Below are 26,503 nucleotides of genomic sequence, written 5' to 3' on the forward strand. Positions count from 1 at the left end.
GCGCAAAGGTGTGAAGAGCATGAACTGCTGGTCCTCTGATAGTAAAGTAGCGTTAAGCTATGACCATGAAGGTGTAGAGGGCGTTAAAGATTAAGAGCACTGCTGTTTCTGTGAGTCTCTTATGCTGTCTTGCCTCATTGATGTGATCAGTTGGAGGCTTCACAATCAGCTAGGCAGGCTTTCGGTTTTGAAAAGAAAGTTTAATGGCTGCACATAGCATCAATTACTATCCATTAGTCAGATCATTGGTAAAGGTTGCTGCAGACAGTTTGTGTGTCCTGGCCGCGGCGGTTGAATTTTGATGGAGTCGAAATTCTAGAGACGCGTGTGTGGTGCAATGTCAGTGTACATTAAGAACCCCAGGTGGCCGAAATTTCCGGAGCCCTTCACTACGGCGTTCCTTATAGCCTGAGTCGCTTCGGGACATTGAACCCCGTAAACCAAACCAAACCAAACCATTTGGTATGTGATAAAACTTCTACCATAAGTTGTCATGCCACACATAGCACTTTGTGGTAAAAAATTCTGCGGTTTTAAAAAGAACCTTGGTATAGACAGTTCTAGGACATCTAATTGGCTTTTGCAGAACCCTTATCGTAGTGGCTTCTTCCAAGTTAGAAAGTTCTAACCCTGTGGAGAAAGCATTGTTTGGGAACGTTTTTGGTCAGATTTCCAGAAGACACCATTACTCACTACTTTTCAGTCATGGAGATTGGATGCTGCGATTCATTACAGTAGAATCTCGCTATAGTAAACTCGGTTATAGTAAAAACTTGGATATAGTAAAGTGAAGCTGCAGTCTCATTTCACCTTCCATAGACAACTGCACATTTTTTTTTCGGTTATAGTAAAAACATTTTTTTTTGAAGAAACGGCTATAGTAAAGAGCGTCTAGCTATGGCGATGTACTGCTTGCGGAATGATGACATAGCGGCACGCGCGAAGTCTAAGATCGCGAAGCAGACACCGAATGCGCTCTTTGAGATGGCTTCACCACCGAGCTGAAAGTCGCTAGGAGAAGCCAACTTTTGGAAGACATTGAGGCCTTGAGGCAAAGCGCGCGGTGCACACAGTAAAGGTAAAGCCGGCTGTAGACTCAGAAAGAAGCCGGCGCGGGTCGCTGGTAAAGGAAAGCTAGTAAAAGTGCAGTGAGGAGTCGAAAAGGGAGGAAGAGCGTTCGTAGCACGTCGGCGCGAAGCGTGGGGAAGCAGCGGCAAGAAGCGGAAGCGAGGTGGAACTAGCATAGGCGGTTTTGCCGCGCTTGACGTTGTCGTGTGCGTTTCTTAACTGCTACCCCCTTTATAGCCACGTTGTATTCGTGTAAATGCGGTACTTCCACAAGACGCAAACAGTGTTGAAAATGTGATAACATGTGATAACTGGTAATATCGCATAAAGGGATAAGAGCAGGATGTAAGGTATTTCTGAGTGTTCGATTTATAAACAAACACTTCGCGCTTAGTAAGCAGGCAGAGAGCATAGTCGGTCTTGCCATCGCCAACAACTGATATAGTAAATACCCTGATGTAGTGAAGATTTTTGCTGCTCTGAGCTACTTTACTATAGAGGGGTTCTACTGTATCTTGAAGCAGTGTTCAATAGCTTTTTTTTGCTGTCATAATGTCTGAACAGAGCATGCATATTTGTTACTTGTACAGTGCTAGATAATAGTGATAGCAGCATATAGCAGATTGTTAGGAATTGTCAGGCATGCATTGTCCCACAGCTCAGAGTACAACCAGAGTGAAAGACTGGTATCTCGAGCCACTCTTCATTCAGCGCACTTCTAATGAACTATTTCAGCAGTGTCCGCCAGAGTGCAGGGGCTCCAAATATAAGATGCAATTCGAAAATACAACAGCTGTGAAGGTTTCTTGAATCTGTGGTCCATGGGCAAAGAAAAATTTTTCCCTTGTGTACAAACTTGGGACTATCACCAGGTAGCAGATTATGATGGCAGCTAGCAGGTGTTTCAGGGTGAGGATGAATGGATCAAGGGCTCAATGTGGGAACTGTTAGTATTCTGCAGCGTTTAGAAAGTGTCTGCCTGGAATAGAGTATAGGTATCTGGAGAGGGTGTAATGAGGATTAATGTCCATCTGGGTGTAGTTGTAAAACCACGAAGGCTCAAAATGCATCTTAGAAAGCACACTGCTCCAGCAGCAGTCTTAATTAGTGTCATTGGCAAGCTGCTGCAGTAGTGATTAGATTTATTACCTTTAGGTGTGACAGTTTGTGAAAAAGAGATTCTGCTACAAATGGATTCAGGGGCACTTGTATTGTACATGGCAGAGTAGAATTTCTGTTCGTCAAGTGTGCCCATGGGCATTGGTATCTGGTGGAATGAAACTGCTGACTATAAATTAAGTAATGCTAGCATGCTATGTGCTGCACATATTATATACAATATATAGCATATATACTAGTGATTTATATACTGATTTATATACTAGTAGTGCAATAGTATATATACTAGTGATTTATCTAGTCTCACACAGAGGAAATTGATTTTAAGCTTTGTGCGTCTTTGCAGAGCAGCTCTTTATAAGCTACTGTTATGAATTTAAACTTTTTACACTGCAAGTTTGACCTGCTGAGCTGTGGTTGTGCATTCTTTTCTGTTCTTTTGCATTCATTCATAATTACAAATTTTCCGTGGCCAGTGTAGTCTGTGTCCCAACTTTGTGCTGAGCTGCATGTTTCTGCCTAGTTTAGTTGAGTCCTGTAGCAACGAGATCACTGAGATAGTAACAGGTTCACAGGATGCGTTTTGCATATGAGTGCTGAGAAACTTGTTGCAGAACATGGCAATAACTATTATTTCAGTGGAGGCGAAATGCAAAAGTGCTCGTGTGCGGTGCGATTTAGGAGCATGTTAAAGAACCTTAGGTGGTCTAAATAAATCTGGAGCCCTCCACTATGGCATCCCTCATAGCCCACGTGTTACTTTGGGACATTAACCCCACAATTTACAATTTTTTACAGTAATAACTAGACTTTCACTGAGTCCACTTCAAGTTTGTAGCTGCCTTCACTTCAGCTTAAGTAAGCACAAGTAGGCTTGCTCTCAGGTTTCACATCATTTGATCGCAATTTTGCAGATTCTTACTTTCAGAGAGTTGCTATTAATGCCACAAGATGGTATTGTATAAATGTTGGATAATCTTCATTACACAAGTAATTTAGCAGGTAATTTTGCACTTTGTGGAAGCGTGCTTTAGCTAAATATATTTCGGGGCTTATTTGTCAACAGGACATGCTGTTTTCTGAAGGCAAACTGCCATTCATTCACCTTTACAGCCATGGCTTATAAATATATAGGGTGTGTCATGTAAATGAGAATAAAGTTGTCATTCTATTGAACAGATAAGAGGAGCTGTGAACGACCATATTGTTCTTGCAACAGGTGTTCTTAATTGGCTTGAAAATACCAGCAAAGTGTATCATAATTTAGTTCAACTTTTTTTTTTTTTTTCACACTGAAGAGGAACATGTGGTGTGAACAAAAAGAAAACTTGTTAGTTTTTTTTTCTTCTGCTGTAAAGTCTGTAGCAAGCTTCATCAACGACCATTTGCAGCTGCTAGCAGGTACGGTTTGCTCAAAGTGCTTATATGCTGATATATGTTTCAATTTTATACTCTTCCTTTTGTGCTTCAAGAAACTCTTTAACAGCACATTTTCTTTGAAACAGTGCCATTGAGCATTTTATTTGCAGTTTTTTGTTGGCTCTCATTAAACTTCTACATCTGCACTAAGTATCTATAAATTATGGAGCCTCCAGCAAATCTGCTGACTTCAGCTTTGCTGAATGGTTGAGTTTTCTGGAAGAGGTGGGTTTTGCTTCTGCGAGTCACCTCTGGAAGCATTGCACCAAGTTTCAGACTTCAGACACAGTTCACGCATATGCCTCGTCTTTCTCAAAAGGTTATTATTATAGAGGACAGTGTTCCTAATCCAGGTTTTTACTCCTTCAGGGATGTCGTTGCTGCAGGACTGTAGGCTACACAGATTATGCTGGCACTTTAATGGGATAAAACCTTTCGGGAAGTGGTACAGTCTTTGTCAAAAGTAACCAGGCTTCATCGTTGGCTTCTAGCTTGTATTGTGGAGCCCTTGTGCTTTCCTAAATATCGAAAAGTGTTCGAAGGTAAGAAGACCCCAGTCCTTCCCTTTAACGACCATTTCAGCTTCAGGGAAGCTGTAAGAGCTCCACTGCACGAGCTAGAAGTAAACCATGCAGCCTGGTTGATTTTGACAGAGACTGTGCATAGCAGACTGTGGTGTGCGCTTGAACATTGGTGATGTAATGTGTGGTGAAGTGATGTGAATGTGCTTGTCACTTCACAGGTCATCGTGCAGTTAGCTTGAATCGCCAGCGGCCGAGTTTTATACTTGCTTCCGCTTGCATTAATATCATTTTGCTTGCGCATTTTGTTTTGGCTGCCGCTGCTTCTGCCACGGTTTGTTTTTTTCTCCCTTTTCATTTTTTTTGGTTTCACATTTTGCCTGCCCCCCCTCTTCCCTCCTGCCTCTTTTTTTTTCTTTCTTTTGCCCACCTACCACCACCAACTTGCAGAAAAACCCTCGGTCCGGCGAGAACTTTGACCCGGCGTTCACACAGGCCAAGCTGACCTTGAGCCCCGGCGACCCGCTGGTCATGCGCAACCTGACGGGAAGCGAGTTTCAGGGCTTTACCTTCGTCAACAGCCAGTTCTGCGGCGTTTGCAGCTTCTAACTGCGTTGTCTTGCTCCGCACGCGCTCACTACCACCTGCTCAGTCTCTTTTTTTTTTTAACCCGTGCTACCACTTGCCAGAGGTAGCTGTAAGGGGTGTTGTAGGGACCTGCTGCCTTGGTAGTAGTTGCTACCAAAGTGGCTGCCTTGCGTTTTTTTTTCTTCGGGTTCTTACTACCAATGCCACTGTGGCCTGCACTGGTATGCACTGCTGCTAAACAACTAAAACTAAACTGACGGCACTTTGCACTGGTCTTAAGTACACAAGGCCGACTAAGCACTGTGTTAAAGGTTGATTGCTGATTAGCTTTGCCTATGTTTTCTATTGGGGCCTGGCAATAGCTTCATGTTGGATTCTCTATTGTGGCCTGGCAATAGCTTCATGTCGGATTCTCTGTTGCGGCCTGGCAATAGCTTTATGTTGGATTTTCTATTGGGGCCTGACAATAGCTTCATTTTGGATTCTCTATTGGGGCCTGGCAATAGCTTCATGTTGGATTCTGATGAGATTAAAGGCGATGTCAAGGCAGTGTATTGGGGGAAGGTCAGTGCAGAGTGTCAGTGATCTTGTCGGTGAATCAGCATATCAAGAGTTCTTCTAGACGAAGCCGTCACATTTGCTTGGTGGTTGTGTGTATCTACAGGGATAGAATCCTTACAGCAGCTGCTGCTGTGGACTGGAGGTGCTGAGGGAATGGATTGATTTTTGTGTGAAATTCTGCGAGAGGGCTTCCACACTCTTCACAGTTGATGCAGCTAGCATGACCTGCCCCATGCTTTAGCAATTGCAACGTGAGACATATTTTCGTGTTTTAGCCTTTAATTACGCATTTCATTGCTCTTTTCCCACCTCCTGGAGCTTATGTTTTGCAATTTAAAATGCTTAGAGTGCAAGGTTCGCCATGGTCAGCTGTGATGTGTGTGGAAGCCTGACAAGTCCTGCATAGAAGTCTGTCTTTGTATGGAAGGTATCTCAAACTGTGGTAAAGTATCCTTACTTACTCGTAGCAGCACTGCTGTCTGCCAAACTTATTTTTTTGTGTGTGTGGCAGCATACCACAGAGTGTTCAGGTGTCAAAAAACTGCATTAATGATGCGGCAGGATATAGAGATGGTGCTTAGCAGTGGCCAATTTGACTTTTTGTGGAGCATTGCACGCAGGTGGCAACGCTCCACAGCTAGGTGGCCATGCATTTGCTACTAAGATGTTTTGTATCCATGCTTGAATCCTAAAGGAAGGCATATCAGCTGCCAGGAACTGCTAAGGGCTAACTACGGACAAAATTACTGTCCTGTGCAAATGTGTTGGTCTGTGCAAATGTACTGGTCTGTGCTGGCCTGTGCAGATGTCCCCTCTATTCTTAGTTTTGCCAACAGTGTGCTAACTGTTTATTGCAGTCTATTAGAATGTGCAGGGTATCAAGAGTGGAGATAGACATTTACAACATTTGTTGGCAGTACCCTAGTGATCATGAGATCATGCACAAGGCTCCCATCTTTGCTGTGGATATGAAGTTAGTGCTAAACCACTACTCAGAGCATTCCCCCTTTAGCTGCCAGCATATGTGGCACATTTTGTTGTGTGATTGAGCCCAAAGTACAATGTGAGGGTAATGCGCAATGCAAAATGTCATCATATTTTCAGGTTCTGATTCAGGACTGTCAATTTAAATGTGGCATATTTGGCTACAGCTACGTTGTGTTCAGTCTTAGAAGGAAACAGATCATTGATGATATGTTTGAGGAAACCTGCCATATCGATCCTAACCTGACTTTATATTGTCATCAGCAGTGTATACTTTTGGTTGCTTGCTATTGTGACTATTAAGCATTCTATGAATATACTGGGAGGATATCTATACTTCTTGCTCTGGCTGCCAGGGGATCGTGTGTGGGCTTGGCTGAATACGTCTTTATTATCTAGCTCAACTCCTACATTTGGCCCCAGATGCAGGATAGCAGATGCAGGCTTGATTCGGTACTGTTTGCAGCATTGCAGCAGCGAAAGGATGGCAGCGTAAAGGAAGCAAACAAGACATTGCTGTATATCAACGCATTTTCCTAGGTTCCCCTCTTCTATGTTGCGGCATTCCAAATTTGAATCTCCAAATAGGTCACCTTTATGCTTTGATTGGTTCGGCACTGTTATTGCATTAAGGTATTCAGCCCTTTGGTAACACTGCAGCTTCATCGATGGTAGTAGGCTATTGCAGAGGTGCAAGCCAGATGCAGGCCACTGGGACCTCATTGCTTGCCGCTCGTGCAGGCTGGTAGCGTGCGCGTAAGGGGCGTGGCCCCCCCTCTGTGAATCTCCTTCTTCCTTACGCAATACTCTCTGCCCCCATCCTCTTGGCGGGCACTGGCTGGGAAGCTGTCTCTCCTTCCCAGCTGCGCATCTATAATATCCAGAATCAAGGGCACAATTTTTCTTTTCTAGAATGCACACCCAGAAGAGAACATTCCTTTGATATCTTTGTTGTATACGGTTGCCTGTCTAGACGTGCTACTCTGTTGTCTGATCGATTTCAGATGCCAGTTGTTGTCTCAGTTGTAAGAACTACACGAGGCCGTTTACCCCGCTGGTGGGTCTGTCCTTTGCAGTGTATGAACTGCCACATGTGTAATGGCGCTATGTAAAGGATTATATGTTACCAGGACCTGGTTCTCACCTCCAAAAACAAAAGAGAAATGCATTGCTGCTCAAGTTTTTAATGTTGTTGCTGTATAACATCTGTACTATGTTTTGAGATTCTTTATGTGCATTAATATAGGTATATATATATATATATATATATATATATATATATATATATATATATATATATATATACGCACGCATGTCCGTTAACATGTGCAATGGTGAGTGTGTGCACCGGTTCTAGAGCTTGCTTTCATTGCATAACAACCATAGAGTTCATTTGATCGTTTTATGACAAATATATCAATATTTTGTTGCCTCTGAACATACCTTCTGTTTTCTCTCCTTTGAACCCTTAGCCATGCTTAGAAAAACAGGCACATCAGCAGAAAAGGACTTTTCTGAAAAGAAGCAATTAATTAAATGTTGTTTTGTGGGAGTGAACAAGCTCGAGTTGACACAGCAGCATGAACTGCCGTTTACATTATGCATGCTACTACAATTAGTTTGTTTATTTTATTTATCTTGTACAGTGCCTTTTGGCATTACAGGTTTAAGAAATAGGTTAAGGTTGAAGGAGGGGACAAAAATGGTGCTATGCACATAAGAGACAGTGGGCTGTAGGAGGTTGCCTGAGGCAAATGCTTTCAACCCCCAGTCGGCAAATTCCATTCAGCTTTTTACCATAGTGCAATAATTAGCCAAGCAACCACCGATATCCATTGGCTGGCCGTTGGCCATCCGTTTCGGATGTTTCAGATGGCCGACGGACATCCGCAAACAGCCGGTGGACGTCAGTCAGCCATCCTATAGGCGTCCAAAGGGACATGTTTGTCTGGCCAACGGACGTCGATTTTGGACGTCCGTTCCCGGATCTTTCTCGGATGTTCGCTTATGTGGCACATGCATGCTTTTTTCATGCCCACGAGGCCATAAAATGGAAAAGCAATTTAAAGTGCAGCAAGCATATTTTATTGTGGTTGTACATCAGCACAGAGCTGAGTTACTGTGAAGTGTCTACTCCTCAAGATGACGTAAAACTTCGCGCACACCCATCTTCCCACTTCCATGATGAAGCAGAAGCAAACAGCTTTCTGCAAAATGAAAGAAAACAAAGGTTAGTCCTCAAGCCTACACCAAATCTCAGCAGACCGTAATAAATTAAAAAATGTTTGGCAACTTCGTTATTGGTATTCACGTTAATGAAGCCCAAAATAACACAGAGGTGAGACACACCAACATAGTCATCATCCTTGACATGAGAGGTATTCTATGCTTGCAACAGGCCAAGAGCTAGGAAATTGAGCATTTTTCATGATGGTACCCGCCCTACAACCCACAAGTTACATGCAGTCTCGAATTTAAGTGAAGTTCTGCCCTCCTTTCCCTAGACTCAAACAAAAACAAGTGTCAGGACTGCTGACAAAAAGATTATGCCTACACCAAATTGCAACAGACCATGATAACTTCACGAATGCTCGGCAACTTTGTCAATGTCATGTTAATGAAGCCCACAACAGCACAAAGAGGCAAGAGACATTGCACAAGCCTCAACCCACCTGTAGCCCACATCACAATATAGTCATACCATAACTCCAACTCTCTTGCGAGAGAATGTTATTGATCCTGCTCCATTGTCATAAAAGTAATTCCCAAACAGTGTACTGTACTTACCTCCATAGGCAATCACGCTAAGCCTTCTTTCATCTGAAGTCTGTGTAGTACGGCATTCCAGGAGAGCTTCAGGCACTTGCGGCATCCTTCGAATTGTTCAAGTTACACACCACTTTCATCCACAGACTAAAAAAATCCACACATTTTAGTTAGAGCTCCAAAGGGGCATCATGCTTCACACCAAATTGACAACGATGCTGCACTGGGTGACTGATGGACTGGATTGGGCTGACCACAAGCTGCATTTATGATGACGACGGTAGCGGGATTCAGCGGGAGTTTTGAATTTGCGAATGCTTTCAGTCGCGTTTGACCACGACAGGCACGATGTCGCTACCGATTTTTAGAAGTTTTCTAGATGTAAATTAGTAATCGATTTACTGTAAAAATTGTGCAGCACTCGCTCTTACCCTTAAATAAATTTAGTTCAGCAGTGGCCCTTGCACTGCAAGTATATGACTGTGAAAGTATATGACTGACAAAAGTCTTCAAGTCGAACCCTGCAGTTGATGGAAATAATTTCTCCAAGGCAGATATGCAAATATGAACGCAATTTCGCACACACTAGCCAATAAAACTGACAAAATTTATTTTGGGGATAAGTCTTTCTCGGTTAAAAAAGCGAACTCCACAGTATACATACTCGAACAGCGCAATTTTTCTGTGTGAAAATTTAGAAAAAAACTCTATACTCATATCCTGGGAATGTAGTCACCTGTACATCCCTCAGATGTACACCGCGTCACTCATGTAGATATACAAAAGCGGATACTGTATGTATGTCTGACGGATGTATGAATACAGATATCCAGAATCGAATTGAGTTCGTACGTCCAGTGGACGTCCGGTCTCTGCAAAGGGCGTTTGTATCTAGCTCGTACGTCCGACAGATATCTGTGTTTGCTTGGGTAAAATGCGCATGAAAATACAAATCTTCACCCCTGGCAAAGTTGGTACTGAAAGCTGGTCCATATATACTACTGCACAGCGGGACTGTAATGATGCTGTGGATTTGGGAAGCCAAAATTTTTGCAAAACCTGTGCACTCGAATGTGCTGTTGCAAGTGCAGACTATTGCGGTGCTATGCTGCTTAATGGCATCTCAGTCTGACTGTGGGCAGAAGACTAGCAGCATGAAACATTTGCCCCAAATAGTGCGTACAATCTCATTTCTACAAGCCACTCATGTTGCTTTTCTCGACGTGTAGAACATATTGATTCACTTGAAGTAATCTTTTTTTATGTCTAAATATCTCTTGAGAATCCGTTAATAGGTAAGGTTTCATGAAACCGTAGTAGTCTAAATGTTTTTCTCGAACAGTTCCGTAGCGCTGTTGTGAATCTGTTTATTAAGGATGAACCAACTAGCCCACACCAGAATCCTCTTAGAGTTTACAGAACACTGTAAAGGAGACGTAGATGGCTGCATGTAGACTGGGAAATGTGCAGGATGTAGGAAAAAAAAATGCAGCAACGCCAAATTAGGTGAATCAGTGTCTTCAACTTTGGCACGCTCAAAGGATCTGCTTGCAGTGCAAAGTTGATATTTCATGTCTGTGCTGCTCGGTGAACATATTGATCATGTACCTACCCAAATGGACACTGTTTGACAAGGACTGTCCCCCAGCACACGTCTACTACATGTCTACTAAATATCTTGGTAAGACATGTCAACACAAAGCGAACACGGTGGCTAAGTACCCTGAGCTCCCCACTCCCTTGTTCACTTTGCGTTACTCTGGTCAAAACGTTGGCTAAGAACCTTTAGGCTTCCCCACTCCTTTGTTCACTTTGTGTTCCCAAGAAACCCATCTTTCTGCCCTCTCTCTGCTATAGGTAAGACATGTGGCAGCTCTCACACCTTGCCAGTATATAGCTTTCAAGGCATGCCTGGTACATCTTGTCAAAAATATTTAACACGATTTCTTTTAGCTATACTAGGCTGAATTAACTTCTTATTTCTGAACGCTGTGGGATCTATACTGTCAGCCACAGTTAGTCATTCACTTTAAAGGGACATTGAGGCCAACCCTAGCTGTGCTATTCTTGTAGTTCGTAAAAATGAATTTTGTGGCCCCTTCCAGCTATGTTGTTTGTTTGGCAGCAAAAGGTGCATTTATTGTTGTAGAATTCGGATTTAATGATTTTCCAGCCTCTCTATTCAAACTCATGACATCTAGACAAAAAAGGATGTCTTGATCACTATCTGCAAGTCAGGTAGCCTATCCTCTCGTATGCATGCAAAAACTCTCTGGACACGAACCAGTTGGCATTCAAAGGCTGCTGGCAGTGGAGAAATTTGTATTTCATTTTTTGACCTTTTGAAGCTAAGAAATGCTCAGTTTATTGCAAATAGGGTCTTTGTCATCATAAGGTGGTAATCTGTTGATATAGGCCTACTTCACACTGTCCTAAGCACCCCTTTAATACTCACACCCCACCGCGGTGGCTCAGTGGTTATGGCGCTTGGCGGCTGACCCGAAAGACGTGGGTTTGATCCCGGCTGCAGCGGCTGAATTTCGGTGGTTCGTGTTTTTGCACCTCAACAGCAGTTGCTGCGCTGTTCTCAGAGCCAGTTGTGGCCACACGCATTTACCGAATTCAAGGGGTGTTGCTACTGTGTAGCTAAGCTAACTGAATAGAAGAGTCGAAGGGGGCTGCATCTGCGAAGCGAGCAGTGTACAGCTGACATTCAAAAACATAGAGGAAACATTGGGTAACGATGTTACGCAAGCAACGCAAAAAATGTGGCCAACACGTTGATTGAATAGGTTTAGTGCCAGTCTATATTGTTGTCTGATGTTGCTAATGCCACTATTTTTTATTGCCATTTAATGTTATCAACATTAGTACAACGTTTGGGTTACATTGGTAGATGTCCTGATGTTTAATTAACAAAAAATGCACAAAGCAACGCTGCCGCTTAATTTGTGTCGGCAGTTTACAAAACACGCACATCCTAAATGAACAAAATAATGATCCTCTACATACTCTTTAGGTAGGAGCTGGGGTAGATGACTGAAAGAAACTTTGAAAGTAGTACGGATCGCAAGGTGGCGATTTTTGGACAGCGCAATAACTCACGTAATCAACACAGCAAACATTTCTGCTGCGATCAGTAAGTCAAACAATTAATCGTGTGCAGGCTATACTGCACCACATAAACATTACGCAATCGCGCTGCCCACTTATACACATTAGAGTGACTTTCAGCAAGCTTATATATCCTCCACATGCCCTCGTTTTGTAGCCAGTGATTTGCCAATATAGCGAACGTTTGTGAATTTTAGAGTGCAGCTCTTGGCTCCCGTTCATGGGTCGAGCCGCGTCGCCGTCGGTGTAACCGAGTGCGAGGGGAGCGCGAGTGCGCTCCCTTTGAGACCGGTTGGGCTGACTAGACTCAAGTACCACCCCTCGCTCATAGATGGCGCCAGAGTGGTGGGCACCGTGCGCGCCGCCGTCCATCACCACTGCATGCAGAAGTAGGGTAGCTAGGGGGGAGGAAGTTTGTCTACGGCGACACGCGCACCCGCAGGCTGCTTCCTCGCAGTCACGCCATGCTCCACTCTATTGGCGGACGGTGCTTTGAAATGTTCTGCACGCAATAGATTGTCTGCGTTGGCCACGCCACTCACAGCGTTGTCTTCTTTTTATAAACCGTGAACTTATGAACCAGGCATTGGTGCAACAGGTTGTATATATTTCCATCCATTTCTCCGACCACGAAGCCATCTTCATGACAGTCAGACTGGGAGAGGAGTGCTACTTGAAGAAAAAAGTTCCCGTGGAAAATAGTGCTTTGTAACTGCACACACATAGACGTATCTCTTAAATTCTTTACCTCAGTGTATCGCAAAATCAAAACACCTACAGAGCTGTGCTCAAATTTTGCATTAGAGGGATACTGAGGCGGTTTTCGAATCGGCTAATTTTTTAGGGTTTTGAAGTAGTGTCATTGCTGATCAGGTCTGTGAAATTATTTTTTCGATTTTGGCTAAAACAGTGGCGCAATCACCAATTAAAAACGCGATGTTCAAATCTCCCGCGCCCCGCGCGAGCTTAGGAGAGGAGAACAGCGGAGAGGGAAACCTCGTCCATGTCGGCCAACGTGACGTCACGTTGAGGAGCCACCCGAGCGAGCTTTCAGCGCGCGTTGTTTCTCGTGCTGCGTGCGTTGTGGCGTACAAAGCGTGTCAGCCGACCTTGAGAATCAGATTCAACACGAGGTACTACTCTGCGTTCGTGTCCATGAACAAATACGGCCGAGACTGTGTCGTCTTCCACTGTTTTTAGCAAGATCAAAAGCTCGCAGCGCAAGCGCTCGCTGCTGTGACGAAGAATTCAAGCTGACCAAAGCAAGCCTACTCTGCTCGAAGCACTTTCGTAAGAGCGGCTACATGCAGAGCTTGTCCCTAATGTGAACTCTGGAGATTTCTGTCGAAAAGGCGCGGCTGAACCATGACACAGTTCCTTCGATTTTCTCGCGCATGAGAGGCGTGTCACCATTCCGAAGAAGCGCCTCTTTTAAAAGTAGAAACATGCTCACTTAGCCCATGAAGAAACCTTATAGAGGCTCAAGCATGTGTCGCTCTCCTCAGCTTAGGTGCGGCCAGACCACCTGAGACGTGCTCAGCAAGGCTCGGTTGGTGATTTTATACTCGGTTCGACGTGTCCAAGCAAGCAAGCAAGCAGAGCAAAGCACAATAAAGCAAAGCAAGCAAGCATCGAAGCTCTTCATATGCGGTATCTCGTTTAATCGTAGCTAAGCAATTAAAATGAAAGCGTTCGACGTTGATTTCGGATAGAAATTTATGAGAGAAATGAATGCCAACCGAGTTTTTCCAAGAAAACACCGCAACCTTACTCGGTTTCTTCATCAAGTTGAGGCAGCGGGCGAGTTGCAGCTAGCTTGGCTTTTAAACACACATTCAAACTACTTCACTGAACATAAACTGCAAATCTAGGAAGGGCGAACGTTTCCGAGGCAGCGATTAATATTTTATGGCATCTGCTGAACGCGCCATGAGTGAAGCAGCAGCCTTGTGCGCGTATATTTGGCTTGGTTTCCAGCGCACTATGATTGCGTCAATATCTTGTGGTCACATGCCTCGCAGTGCTTGGCCACTGCGCTTTGCTAATTTTGACACCAACTTTGTGCTCCTTCACCGTTTCCTTGGAATACTTTCTTGCCCCAACCTGCAACGCCGGGTACTGAGAACAGGATTTTTTGTACACAGTGCTTTGGGCCTTTTCTTTAGGATGACGCTCTTCCGGGCGAGCCAGGAGGCGTTCGGTGGTGGTAATTGACTTGAGTATTGTTCGCACCCATTCCTTTCCGAGAATACGAGCCGAGGTTGTGCTGGCACCTTTTACGCATGGTCTGCATCGCGTCTTTGACGCTGGCGTATGCTTGTGCTAGGCGTAGAATTTTTTGCTTGTGTCTTTTTTGGTTTCAGGCGATACGTAGAATGAGCAAACTGTAGTATCCTTTTCTTCGGAGGTCAGTAAAAAAAAATAGTCGCCGTATTCGCTTTTACAACGACACGGAAAGCTGCTATCTGCACTCAACGCAGCGCCGGATCCGCATCGGCAGGTTCTCCAGTCCTCAAAGTGATGTCACGACCTCTCTTGGCCAATCACGGGCGGCGGCGCGCCGCGCGGCGCGCCCCGCGCCACAGGCCGCATATTTCGGCAAAAAAAGGCAATTCGCGCTTGTTTTTGCCTTATTTGGATGCGATATTCCAGTATACAGCATGAAAAACTATAGGATGCCGCTGCCAGCCCGATTTTCAAAAAAAGTGCTTCAGTCTCCCTTTAGGGAGTATCATATCGGCACCCGATGTCCAGGGAGGGGGGCAGCGGTAGGTTAGCACCAAAAAGGAACTAGTGCATAAATAATATCCGTAATTCCAGGGGAGGGGGGCAACCGCCCCCTCTTGCCCCCCCCCCCCCCCCTCCAGACGCCCATTGTTACTGCAGACTTGAGTTGTATCCGACTATAGTAAGAAGAAACGGGTTTCGTTGTCTGTTTTGATGACTACATTTTCTCAAGAGATTTAAGTTTCCAGCCCTGGGGCCTCCTCAAGGGTTAGGTAACAGCGGATACAGTTCCTGTGGTGGTCCTGGGCCGGCCGAATCCCCACTTCCCTAGCGACAAGCTTTTTATTGAAAAAGCCGCAATGAAATAATCTCCCGTTTTCCAAGAATAGACATTTATAGCATACAGCGCGATCCCTTACGCGAGGCACCACTGTGCTCACGCTGGTTGGTCCTGACGTGGCAGGCGTGTACGCAGCTGAAGGCATGTGGCGCCATCTGGCGCCGTCAAGGCGATCTGCTCACTTGCAATGGCGCCTCGCGGAAGCAGATCACGGTAGCGGATCGCGCCGTGCTATAATTCTCCAATAAAGGAAAAAAAAATACATAGTATATATGGTAGCGCTGCCTCGCTAAGTTGCTGAAAAATCCGCCGTCGTGCACGCGGCGCTCACGTGCGTCAGCCATTTTCCAAATGCACTTTGCGCCCGATTCGAAACGTGGCAAGGAGGACATCGAAGCATTTCAGGTACGTTTGTCTGTAAGGACATTTGCAATAAAGACTCGGAGCGCTGCCATATTGATCATTACTGCCGTGTGCACCTTGCGCGGTGAAAGCAGCAACGGAACCGGTTTCCGACAGGTACCAAGATCTGTAAACGCTTAAAAAGAAACCAAAATTTTGTTGGTACATGTACAGAAGCGTCACCAGTGCTAAGACGCAATGTCGCTTTACGGTGACGTATGCTTAGCGCGGTAAGTAATAGTAACCCATAACCGCGAGAGGTACGGAGGCAGAGACAACACGGCGGTACTAGCAACTTAAAGAAGTATAGACCTAACTTTAGGGCGCGTTTTCTTGTTTGTAATGATGCGTAAGGCATTCTTACACGTGGATTACCAACTGGTCATTTCTTACGACCGCTAAATAATTTATAACTGAATTTCTTTCTCGCGCTGTTTCGGTTTCAACAGTCGAATGAGAACTGTGACGACAAGCGTCATATTTGTAAACAAATGTGGCGCTGCGGTCGGCAGCGACGCGGGGTGTAGGCAAAAACTCAGCATGCCTACCCCGCGCCACGCGATGCTGCCTTCGAAACCAACTCGCGTGCGCGCATATTTCAAAGCGTGCGCGTCGCTTGTGGTTAGAGACATTTCTGTTGGGGACCGAGGAGCAGTTCAGCACTTTTTCAACCTGTTCGCCAGACGGAATTATCTGGCGAAGCGCTGCATAGGCTTCCTTCTGAGCTCCTATGTTTGGCAGCAACGGCGCGGCTACGGTGGGCGACTAGGTTGACTTATTAAATGAAACCGCGAAAGCACGAGGTATACAGGTCTGCAGTCTCAACATTAGGGGCGATACAGCCTACCCGGTCGCTAAGTGCAAGAAAAAGGACGACGGGAGGCAGCTTTTTCCCATGACGAACCTTTGTGATGTGCCTGCTCTCGTCCAGCCACTTCAGTGTGGAGAACGCCGAACACTACTGGACACTGAAGCCATGCAGTTACTTTAAATGAGTCATGCAAATACGATCTTCACTGGTAATGTCAGAAAAAATTCATGTTTATTCGCGTGGCCTTAAGAGAGGTGCACAGGTGAATGGATAAAGTTTACCTCGACCTACAACGAAGTTACGTTTGCTCTGCAGAGCTAAATACTTTAAGTCAATCTGATTGCAGGCCTTATTATGCTTGATAACTGGTTTTTGGTCTGGTATTTGCTGTTTTCGCCAGGTTCTGATTGGCCATAATTGTAAAATTCAGGTAAAATGGGAAATAACACTGCATGATTTTGCCGATACCTTAGCGGCGTTTAATCGTTTTCTAGGATAGGTGGTGAAAAAACGTACAGGTTGAAGCTCGTGCAAGCGAAAATAGAGAAAAAGCTACGCGCCGTATATTCCTACTACCGGACTACAGTGCTGCTTCAAACGTCGCGCTTAGTGGCCCGACGAATGCTGAAGGCGACTGGCAGCAGCTGTTCTTTTTTTGAGCTCGAAGAGATGCTCGGGACGTAGTCCGGGTGACTGTCGCCTGAAAACGGTCCCCTGCGTTCAATTTACGGTCATAGCCACATGGAATGTCGAGTCCAGACTTCTCATAATGAGAGCCCGACAGAACGCGAACAAGCTGCAGACGTCGATTCTTGCACTGTTCGCCGCGCGACTGAAGAGCAAACATGCGGATTAAGAGACGCAAACTATTATATTTCGATGCAGAAATGCAATACTAGCCGCGCAGCCGATCCGTCGCCGAACTTTTCCCGCTCCACGGCCGCTGCGCATCGCTTTGGCCCATGTCTAAATGCGATAAACTTGTGGAAACTTGTGCCGCTGCCTTTCTTCAGCATTGCGGTCCAACCACCCGCACCACAGCTCGCCGGAATATTGTAAAATGCGTTGAAAAACGCTCAAGCATAGCATACCCAAGGCACACGGTACCGGCTTTTGCCTACACAACGAAAGTCACTGCTGACGCCAGCGCCGCCGCATCTCCGTGACGTCACGGCCTGAGGCATGAAAAAATGCAACATAATCGCTGTTTCCATATTCGATACCATTCTGCCTCTTGAGGAAGGCTGCCTTCAGCACTGTAGTGAATCAAAACGATCAAGCAGCGATTATATCGATATTTGTTCATGCCTCACGTGACATGAAACCGCTCTTTGACGTCACAGCCACCGCTCGGCCGTTGAAACCGAAATCGAAACAGTCACAGGAAAAATACGATTATAAATTATTTGGTGGTCGTAGGTGAACGCCACATGGTGATTCATGCGTTGTAATGTCTTCCTCGTCATTGTAGGGAACCAAACATGCCAACAAAATTTGGTGTCGATGCCACTGACCTGTGTCGTTTGTGGTTGTTAGTAACTATTGTAAGCTACCTGTTTGCCTACAATTACAGCCGCCTAAATCGCGGGAAGTAATTTTGTGCGGATCGGAGATTTAAAGAAAGCTTCTGGTGTATGTTTGGTGTGACTCTGCTGTCGATGACACTAGTTTCCAGAGTTTCAGAAACCGAAACCATGTTTTTACTTGTTCAACGGCGTGAGCCGTTTTACGGAGTCTATCCCGAACAGCCGCGTAGATGAGGTTTGACCAAGCCAAAGAGAACGAAGACAGCGGCCCCAATAGGAGAAATGAAGAAATCATTATCAGGAAATGAAAGGCGCGGTAGCTGTCTCTGTTCTCGGTGGACAGCTCAACCGAGTCATAAGGGAAGGGAGGAAGGTGGTTTGGTTTGGTTTATGGGGGTTTAACGCGCCAAAGCGACTCAGGCTATGAGGGACGCCGTAGTGAAGCCTCGGTGGCTCAATGGTTATGGCACTCAGCTGCTGACCCGAAAGACGCTGGTTCGATTCCGGCCGTGGCGGTCTAATTTCGATAGAGGCAAAATTCCAGAGGCCCGTGCACTGTGCGATGTCGGCGCACGTCAAAGAACCCTAGGTGGTCAAAAATTCCGGAGGAAGGTGGGAGTGACAGTGCCGTAGTAGAGCGCTTCGGAACAATTTCGACCACCTGGAGTTCTTCTGGCGTGCACTAGTACGGGGAGAAACTGAAGGGATGCTGTTGTCAGGCTGTTGTAGACAGAGAGAAGAGAGACAAAAAACAAAAAAGCGCTGGCCAGGAGAGAAGGCGAGCTAGCAGCTGCACATCGGAAGCGAATGTGCTGGGTTGAGAGGGAACTCAGCTAAGAATCCCTCTGCGGGCAGCCGGGTAAAAACAAACCGAAAAAAATTGGCTGTGGCTTAGCTAAGGTTAAGCCTGGATATCTCGAAGCGAAAAGCTCTCGCTGCTTTTCAGCCAACTCTCAAGCTACCACTTCTGGATCGGTGTTTCTGCGCAGTCCGTCTGTTGCTTCTTCTTCTCCTTCCATGGCGATTGTCTGCGCCTGTTCTATGGGCTAGCGCGCCTTATATACCCCTCCTTTCAAATGTGCACTGCGCACGGCTGCGGCGAAAGGTCAAACGGTGGCGAGGATGGCCGCCTCTTCTATGGCCGCCGTGCCGCTCACGCGTTCTCGCAACGCCTTGCGAAAGAACCTTCTCCTCTTGGGACGGCGGCGGCGACCGCGCGGTAGCGGCGAAAAACGGTGGCGAGGAGGAGCGGTCAGACGACGGAGCTCAGCGCGCGGCGCCGACGACGGCTGCGTCAGCAACGGCCACCTGCGCTCCGCGTGACGTCACTGTCGTGTAGCTCACGCGAAGCGCGGTGTTGACGAGCCTAGGGAAGCTTTTCGCTTCAAAACTAGCGGGCGCGGATGGCACAGCAGCTGCCGTTCAGCAGTGCTATCGGTGATGCGGAGGACTCTCGTTACGCTCGCAAGCCTCGACGTCGGCGTAGACGACCAAAAACAAGACAGAGACGAGATCGAAGAGCGGCAGGCGACGAAAGGCTCGCAGCAGCGAGAGCGGAGCCGGCGACATCGCGTAGAGGGCGGATCACTTCGACTTTCGGAACTGCCGTCTCGGACGAGGTTCGTGGTTGGAGGGCTGCGCAGGCGCGAGAGCGTAGGAAGAGCGCGTGAAGCAGTCAACTTGTCATGCCGATTGTTCAACTAAGCCGTCGCCTATAGTTAAGCCATTTTTTTTAAGGCGAAAGCCTTTAGTGCCTCATCGTTGTCGACAGAAGGCTGTCAGCAGAGGTGTCACACTTTGGTCGAAATGGTTATGACGTCAGAGCGCGCGGATTTGAAGTAATGAGGTCACCCACGGATACCTGACGCCCCCTTTTGGAGCAGACGACAAGTAATAAAATAGTTGTCGTCCGCTCCGACAGGAGGCGTAAGGCGTCCATGGGGGACCACATTACATACCTCATGACTGCGAACAGAGCCATGGATACAACTGAGCTCATCGAAGCAGAGAGAGAGTCGTGCTAAAGTAGCAGTCAAAGTTGGCGGTCAAAGTGTGTAGTTGCAATGTGTGGTCAAATAAAGCACTAGTACAGCACAGTCTCGCTGTCAATGCCAAACAGTGCGCCAGGAAAGGCTTTCTTTCGCCTTGCGGCACTTTAGAGAGCCAAAGTGCCCCCTGAATTTTTTGGTGGTGTAGACTGAAATCAAGGATGCAGAAACGCTGCGCGCATTGTGTCGTTCTCGTTGAATGTACTTTGCTGTGTCAGTCTGCACTCGCAAAGAGTCAACTGACGCGTGGAGTACCTTTCAGGCAGTCGCGTGGCGACTTTGCCTTCGGTTTTATTTTTTTTAGGTTTCCGTGAATTAATAGTTTCAGTCGCAGACAACATAGCTGCAAATTAGGCCCACAGAAATAAGAATACGCGTGGGCTCTTTGCTTTCGCCAATCGCTACGTATCACTACGCCGATGGCAGAGCGGCAAGCCGCCACGCGACTGGCTTTGAAAGGCACTCCACGTGTTGGCTGACTCCTCCTACTTTCGGAGGTGAGTTAACAAAAAAGGCGGGAGCCGGGAAATCCGGGAATTTAAAAGGGAAATCGGCCGCACAGGACAATAACTGGAAGTTTCTAAGTATTCTTGGAGCTTGTAGATCGAGTTCCCGCGGTAAAAAAAATGAGCTCAGGGTCCTCTTTAGGGCACATTTAATGCCATATGATGAGACAGAGGGCCGTTTCACATGCATGCGATTCTCGCCTGCGACGCTGCGAATTCTGTCGGTCTGCGACTGGGGAGGGCCGTCGGTCTAGCCGCAGACGGCCTGCGACCGAGTTCCGTCGAGTTAGAATCCAGTCGCAGCGTCGGTGTGTTCGCTCTGCAACTGACCAATGGGCAGCGCCGAGATACGCGGCACGTGACGTCACGTCACGCGCCGTCTCGGCGTGGGGTCACGTGGGAGCTGTTCCCGCGGCCTAAGCAAAACTGTTTATTCTAATCAAAACATATGAAATATTGCCTTGCATCTAAAAACATGCTGGTCATAACAACATCAACACATTCCGTGCAGCATTTCTGTCGCGTGTAATCGTGGGTTGCCTATGCGAACATCGAGCAACCTTGCGTGTCCCTCCGACTGAATTCGCTGGGTACGCGTTGCATGTGAAAGCACTGTGCGAAAATCGCACTGCGGCGTCACCGACTAGGCCGACTATTTTCGTTCTAGTCGCAGCATGTGAAACGGCCCTAAAACAGAAATGTGTTTTGGCTGGCTACTATTTTTTGCTAACTAGGGGAAAGAGAAGAGGAGTTGTTAAAGAGAAAGAGTAAAATGATGAACGGAGTATGGACGCCAGGTAAGGACATGCGTACTGCAAAGCCACAACCTGCTGCACGAGACTTGAGGAATCTAGAACAATCAGCTCTTGGCAAGTCTTTGGGGTTGACGATTAGCATGGCCATCGAAGTACCATAAGAAAACTAGGCAAAAATGTGCAGGGACACTTGATTACCTTATGTGTTGGCAATCCAGTAGCGTTACGAATTGTCGAAACCTTTACCGGAAGTTACGTCACTTCCGGTTTGGTGATGTCAGGCAACAGTCAGTGGAAATTATCTGCTCTGGTGACGTAACTTCCGTCCAGCCAATGGGAATAATTGGGTGCGGTGACGTCACTTGCCTCCAGCCAATGGGTGAATTTTATAGCCGACGGCACACTTTTTCCCCCGACGAGGCATTTAATGCTATCGCATTAACGTGCGGTGCCTGTGTTCATTTTTTTCTAGCCTTGTGAAGTTCTGTGTATGTACAGGCGGTGCGGAAGAACGTAAGATAATGTTTCGGGAAAAAAAAGTGTTCCTTTGTCTTTTCGTTTTCTCTTGTTGCGCAGAAACATCGCAAGGACGTGAGCAACTTCGACAAGCAGTTCACGAGCGAGAAGATCGAGCTGACGCCCACCGACAAGCTGTTCATGATGAACCTGGACCAGACCGAGTTCATGGGCTTCTCCTTCCTCAACCCGGAGTTTGTGCAGCACGTCTAGCCTATTTATTACTACCGCACCCGACACAACGACGGCGGCGAGAACCTCCCCTCTCAGGACCCCGGCCACAGCGTCCGCTGTACTCGGGGACAAGTTTGCGTGGCGGTGGAGGCGGGAGGGTTGTGCGCCCCAGTCTCGTTCCTACTTCTGTACACACACATATACATGTATACTCAATACGCTGTCTCTAGGAGGTGAGGAAACGACGCGACCGAACGCTCTTTGTTTTTTGTCATTTTTCAATGCCCCCCTTCTCCACTGTTGTCCTCTTTGCTGGGGCAGCGTTATTTAAACGCGAGAGAGGGTAATCCTTATTGAGATGGCGTTCTTATCGAAGAAGGCGCATTTGAGACGACAGTGCGGAGTAACTGGTGGCGACCCTGACCAACACCGCTTAGACATTCAAGGCCACCGCACGCCGGCGTGACGTCACGCAAGTGACCTGCGCGCCACCGCCTTTCACGGCTAAGCTGGAAAAGCGCGTGCGGGAAGATTGGTCGCGCCAGTTGAATCCTCTCCACAGGACGTTACTGCGATCGCACGGTAGCGATCGTAGGCGCCTGGGAAGAACTTTTTTTGGGGGAGCCTTCGCCCCGTTTTCTAGGTGGTGGCGTTCGGTCGCGAAGCATATCAAATGCCCAGTCTTAAGCACCCTTATGTCTCAACGTCACGATGGCCGTTTGAGGCGGCTACGTGTAGAGTCACTGCCACTCTGAAGTTGTCCCCGAGTGAGCGCACAAGACCCAATGTGTACGAGTGTGTATACCATCGTGGTGTCTATCGGGACGCGTCCTTGGGGGGAAAAAGTGCATCTCGGCGCCAGCTATATAGCAGGCTGGGAGGCGCGTCGGCGCGTCCGACCCGAGCGCAGGGCATATATGACCCGTCTTCACAAACCGAGCTTGGCACCCGGCTACGTTAAACAGAGCTTTACTCCTGGCTTCGCAGAGCGGTTCCAAGAATGCTTTGGCTTCTTTCGGCTTTGCTGACTCTCTTTGTCTGCTTGCGTATGTCTTTACGAAACCTTCCCGAAACCAGGCGTTTTAGATGGGGATCCGCCTGGAGAATGCTAATAACGCCTCATTACGCCCATTACTACTGGCCATCTTTGACGAGAGCTCCGCTGCCACGCATTGCTTTATGCAACTTTCGGTCACAACTCTCTCCGGTTGAACAACGTTGTTGACGGTTGCTCTGCACACGGCCTCGCTGGAGGCCTTGTGAATGCTTCCTGTTTCTTCTTTCCTGAACATCGCAGACCCGTTTATTTTTCATAGGAAGCTGGCAACCTTTCTCATCTTGTTGTGGTTATGTCATATTCTTTTAGTCTATGGTTATAACCGCGGCACCCCTTAAGCCAGTGGAATTGTATGGTGAGCGCACAAACGTCTCCCGACTTGAGCGATACCTTCAGACATTGTCATACTGATCCGGCTTCCAACTGCTTCAAGTTATGACTGACAGGCAAAGCTTTGACGCGTTCCTTCGAACTTGTCCCGCCAACTCGTAGTAGCGTCCAGGGACTAAACGTGTTGGCGCTTTCTTGTGCTCATCTACTAGCGTATTTTTCTTTGTTTGTTGAAGTGTCATCAAAGTCGTACCCGTGCGCAGTTGAACGTGCCCTTCCATTCAACATGCTTGCCCTGGAAATCGAACGGACGCCTATAGCATGGAAGGGAATAGCAACTAGAGCAAATACCCCCAAAGGCAAGGTTTGCGAAGCTAGAAGTTGGCGCGCCATCTTTTGTTGACAATGAGGACTTCTGTCTCATTCTTCTATATTCGCTTTACTTCACACCACTTTCTCCTTCTCCTCTTGCAAGGCCGTGGCTTCCTAGGCGTAAATATCGCAATGGGTGTGGCTAATTTGTCACGATTGTTGCCGGCTTGCAATAGAAAGAAATAGAAAGAAAAAAAACGAGAAAACCTAATTTGACGTTTGCTTTATTTCGTCTTGGCTTTTGTTGTACGGCGTTGGATGAGGGAATAAGGCTTCAGGTAGGGACGGGTCCTTCGCAGAGGCATGGGTATACTTGAGAGCGTCGAGTGCCAAACGCGGCGAGCAAAATCCTCCTTTTCACAAGATATGGCGCCCTCTGGGGAGTGGCGGCAATTCTTCTGCTACTGATTGAAAACAACGTGATTTCGTAGTGCACGAGAAGCCATCTGCGCTAGCGAAGTGGAAAGTGTCGATGTGTGCTTGACAGCTGGCGCCATCTGTTGCATGCGTCGATCACTAACATTAACCGCGCATGCGCAATAGGAGCAGGCAGTTTCATTTTCAACCAGTGGAGCTGGAGGTGTAGAGGCCCGCATGATGCAGAGCGGCTTTGTGAAGAAGGCAGATTGGATGTGTGGCTGTCAGTTCCCGCGTCCGTTTCGCTCGGAATGTGAAAGTTTCTAACGCCCACATGGGGAGGGACTGTCGTCACCGATGGTTGTGTATGGAGTCTCTGCCTCAGTCCGAACCTTTTGAAACCTGCTGGATCTATACGGCGAGTTGTTACGGTTGTCGGAGATACTCACGTGGTCCATCGTGCCGGCATTTGTGTGCCGCTCGTCGCGATGTCGGACGCTTAGCAAAACGTCTTAATGTTTTTGTCAACTTTCTACATCGGATTCACCTGTTCGCTGAGCAGTCTGCTTTATCTGTCGGCTGGTGTCAACATCTTAGCATTTTCTTACAGTGGTAGCGAACACTTGCGCTGAAGAAGTGAACGTTTTATCAAGGTTGAACGGTTCCCTGTGATACCGGGCTCCCAAAGACGTTTCTGTAGTAGTCGCAGCTCAGAAGGGCTGAAATCGTTAGCTTGCGCTTGTTGCAATAAGCTTTTGATTAGCGCAGATGTGAATCTGATCAGGTGACCTGTGTAGCACTGAGACTTTAAGCAGGAACATAGGTTATTGGAGCGAACAACGCTTGTGCACGGAAAGGCTGTGATACAGCTAAAGGCCACTGGAAGTAGCGTTGTCTGTACCAGCAACGTTCAAGATATGAGCGGGACAAATACATCCCGAAATTAACGTAAGATATCACAATCTTCCTTCACTTCGTGGTGGCTGTGGTTATCGTTGTAGTAAAGATAACGACGAGTGAGAGAGGGTGAATCTGCGGACGGAAGGCATACGCTTTTTGCTTAGGGGTGTGGTGGTTATGGTCCCTGCCCCGTACTGGCGGTGTTAACTATTTCGACATGGGGACCTGTCCTGGCTATGACCACCAAACTTCCTTCTTTAAACAGCTTACCAGAAAACCGCAAAATTCACACCGGTTCACATTTTCGCGGTCTCCATTATCAACCTCTTGTCTCACGCCATAAATCGCAATTCGTAACGCTTTCGAATTATAACCGTGAGATGGATGACCGCTTGTGGCTTGGTGACGACTAGGACCTTTTTGTCAGGATGGCAGCACAGAACGAAACTACACCCGGCACGCCACCCTTGTTGACATCTGTTTCCTAAGTTTTTTATCAGTTCAGTGACCCTGCCGAAATGAAACTGCAGTGAGCTCAGCTAGCGTTCTAATGCCCCGTTGTCGCCTTGCTTGCCAATCTGGAGGTTTCTGTTCTACGTTTCAGGCGCGTGCTGCAATGTAAGCCGCAGAACTTTGTGATGTTATTGTGATGACGACGATGTGATACAGTTTGTGTTACTTGAAAGTACTTCTTGCGCCTTCCTCTTGACTGAGTAGTGTATCTTTAGTCTTAGCGAGAGTGTCGTCGTATCTGGCGGCGCTCATCTTAACCCAGTGGGCATTGAATCTCCACTGAACGTCCTGCGGACGTTCAGGACGTCGTCGGGACGTCCATGGGAGGTTCAGTGCCCATCGGGAATGGATACTAAGGTGGACAGATCATGGTGATTATACCTTAATTAAAAACGACTGAAATCTCTTAAGAAACCATTCGCGTCTTGAATAAATCCGTAGAATTAAGGCATGTTGAATTCATTCAGTTTCTTCTTTGAGAAGCTATTGCAAATATATTTTGTTTGAAGGTAGTCAGCAGTAAGCCATACGGTCTCACTGCCAAATACCTGGGTAAATTAACGCACACTAGAACACGTTCAGTGCGCAATCAAGGATATTTCAAGCGAATGATCGCGCCGACCCTGCTTCGTGAGAAAAACCCTCGTTCGTGTCGATAGTGTGATCGGCGTTCGTAGTTAATAGTGGCGAGGACAACGTGTTTGTATGCTCCAAGCAGCCAGCATAGGCGCAGCTTGAGTCATTTCAACAGTGTCAACAGAATGTGAGAGTTCTAGTCGATATTCTTCGAGAACATTCGGGCGTTCTGTGATCACTAGCTCCTCGTCATTTTTGGTTTGTCATTTCGAGTTCACACGTGTAGACACCGCTGATACGCAATGGCGTCCTCCTTTTCTCCAGAGCCCCACTTTCTGATGTCTCCCCTGTCAAGTTTGCTGCACGCTCGTGCGAATGAAGCGAGATTTCTTTTTTTGAATGGGCTGCACTCGGTACATCTGTTGACGTCAAGTTGAGTGGCGACGGCACACT

General features: G+C 47.0%; 1 protein-coding gene across 2 annotated transcripts in view; it reads left to right on the forward strand.

Moving 5' to 3' along the window:
* Positions 1 to 25,925, forward strand: part of Pkc53E (Protein C kinase 53E) — a 134,892-nt gene extending 108,967 nt beyond the window's left edge. Inside the window, exon 11 of one of the 2 annotated variants that reach the window (XM_089587054.1) lies at positions 21,832 to 25,925. In XM_089587054.1, coding sequence (XP_089443180.1) covers positions 21,832 to 21,984 — 153 coding nt within the window. In that variant the 3' untranslated portion in view covers positions 21,985 to 25,925. Of the gene's footprint in view, positions 1 to 4,577; positions 7,703 to 21,831 lie in introns of those variants that run through there. The other variant, XM_089587053.1, reaches the window with a different exon arrangement.
* Positions 25,926 to 26,503: the final 578 nt, after the last annotated feature.

The sequence above is a fragment of the Amblyomma mixtum genome, chromosome 4 (genome assembly GCF_055824585.1).
Source record: "Amblyomma mixtum isolate Tamu chromosome 4, ASM5582458v1, whole genome shotgun sequence".
In the NCBI taxonomy this organism is placed as follows: Eukaryota; Metazoa; Arthropoda; class Arachnida; order Ixodida; family Ixodidae; genus Amblyomma; species Amblyomma mixtum.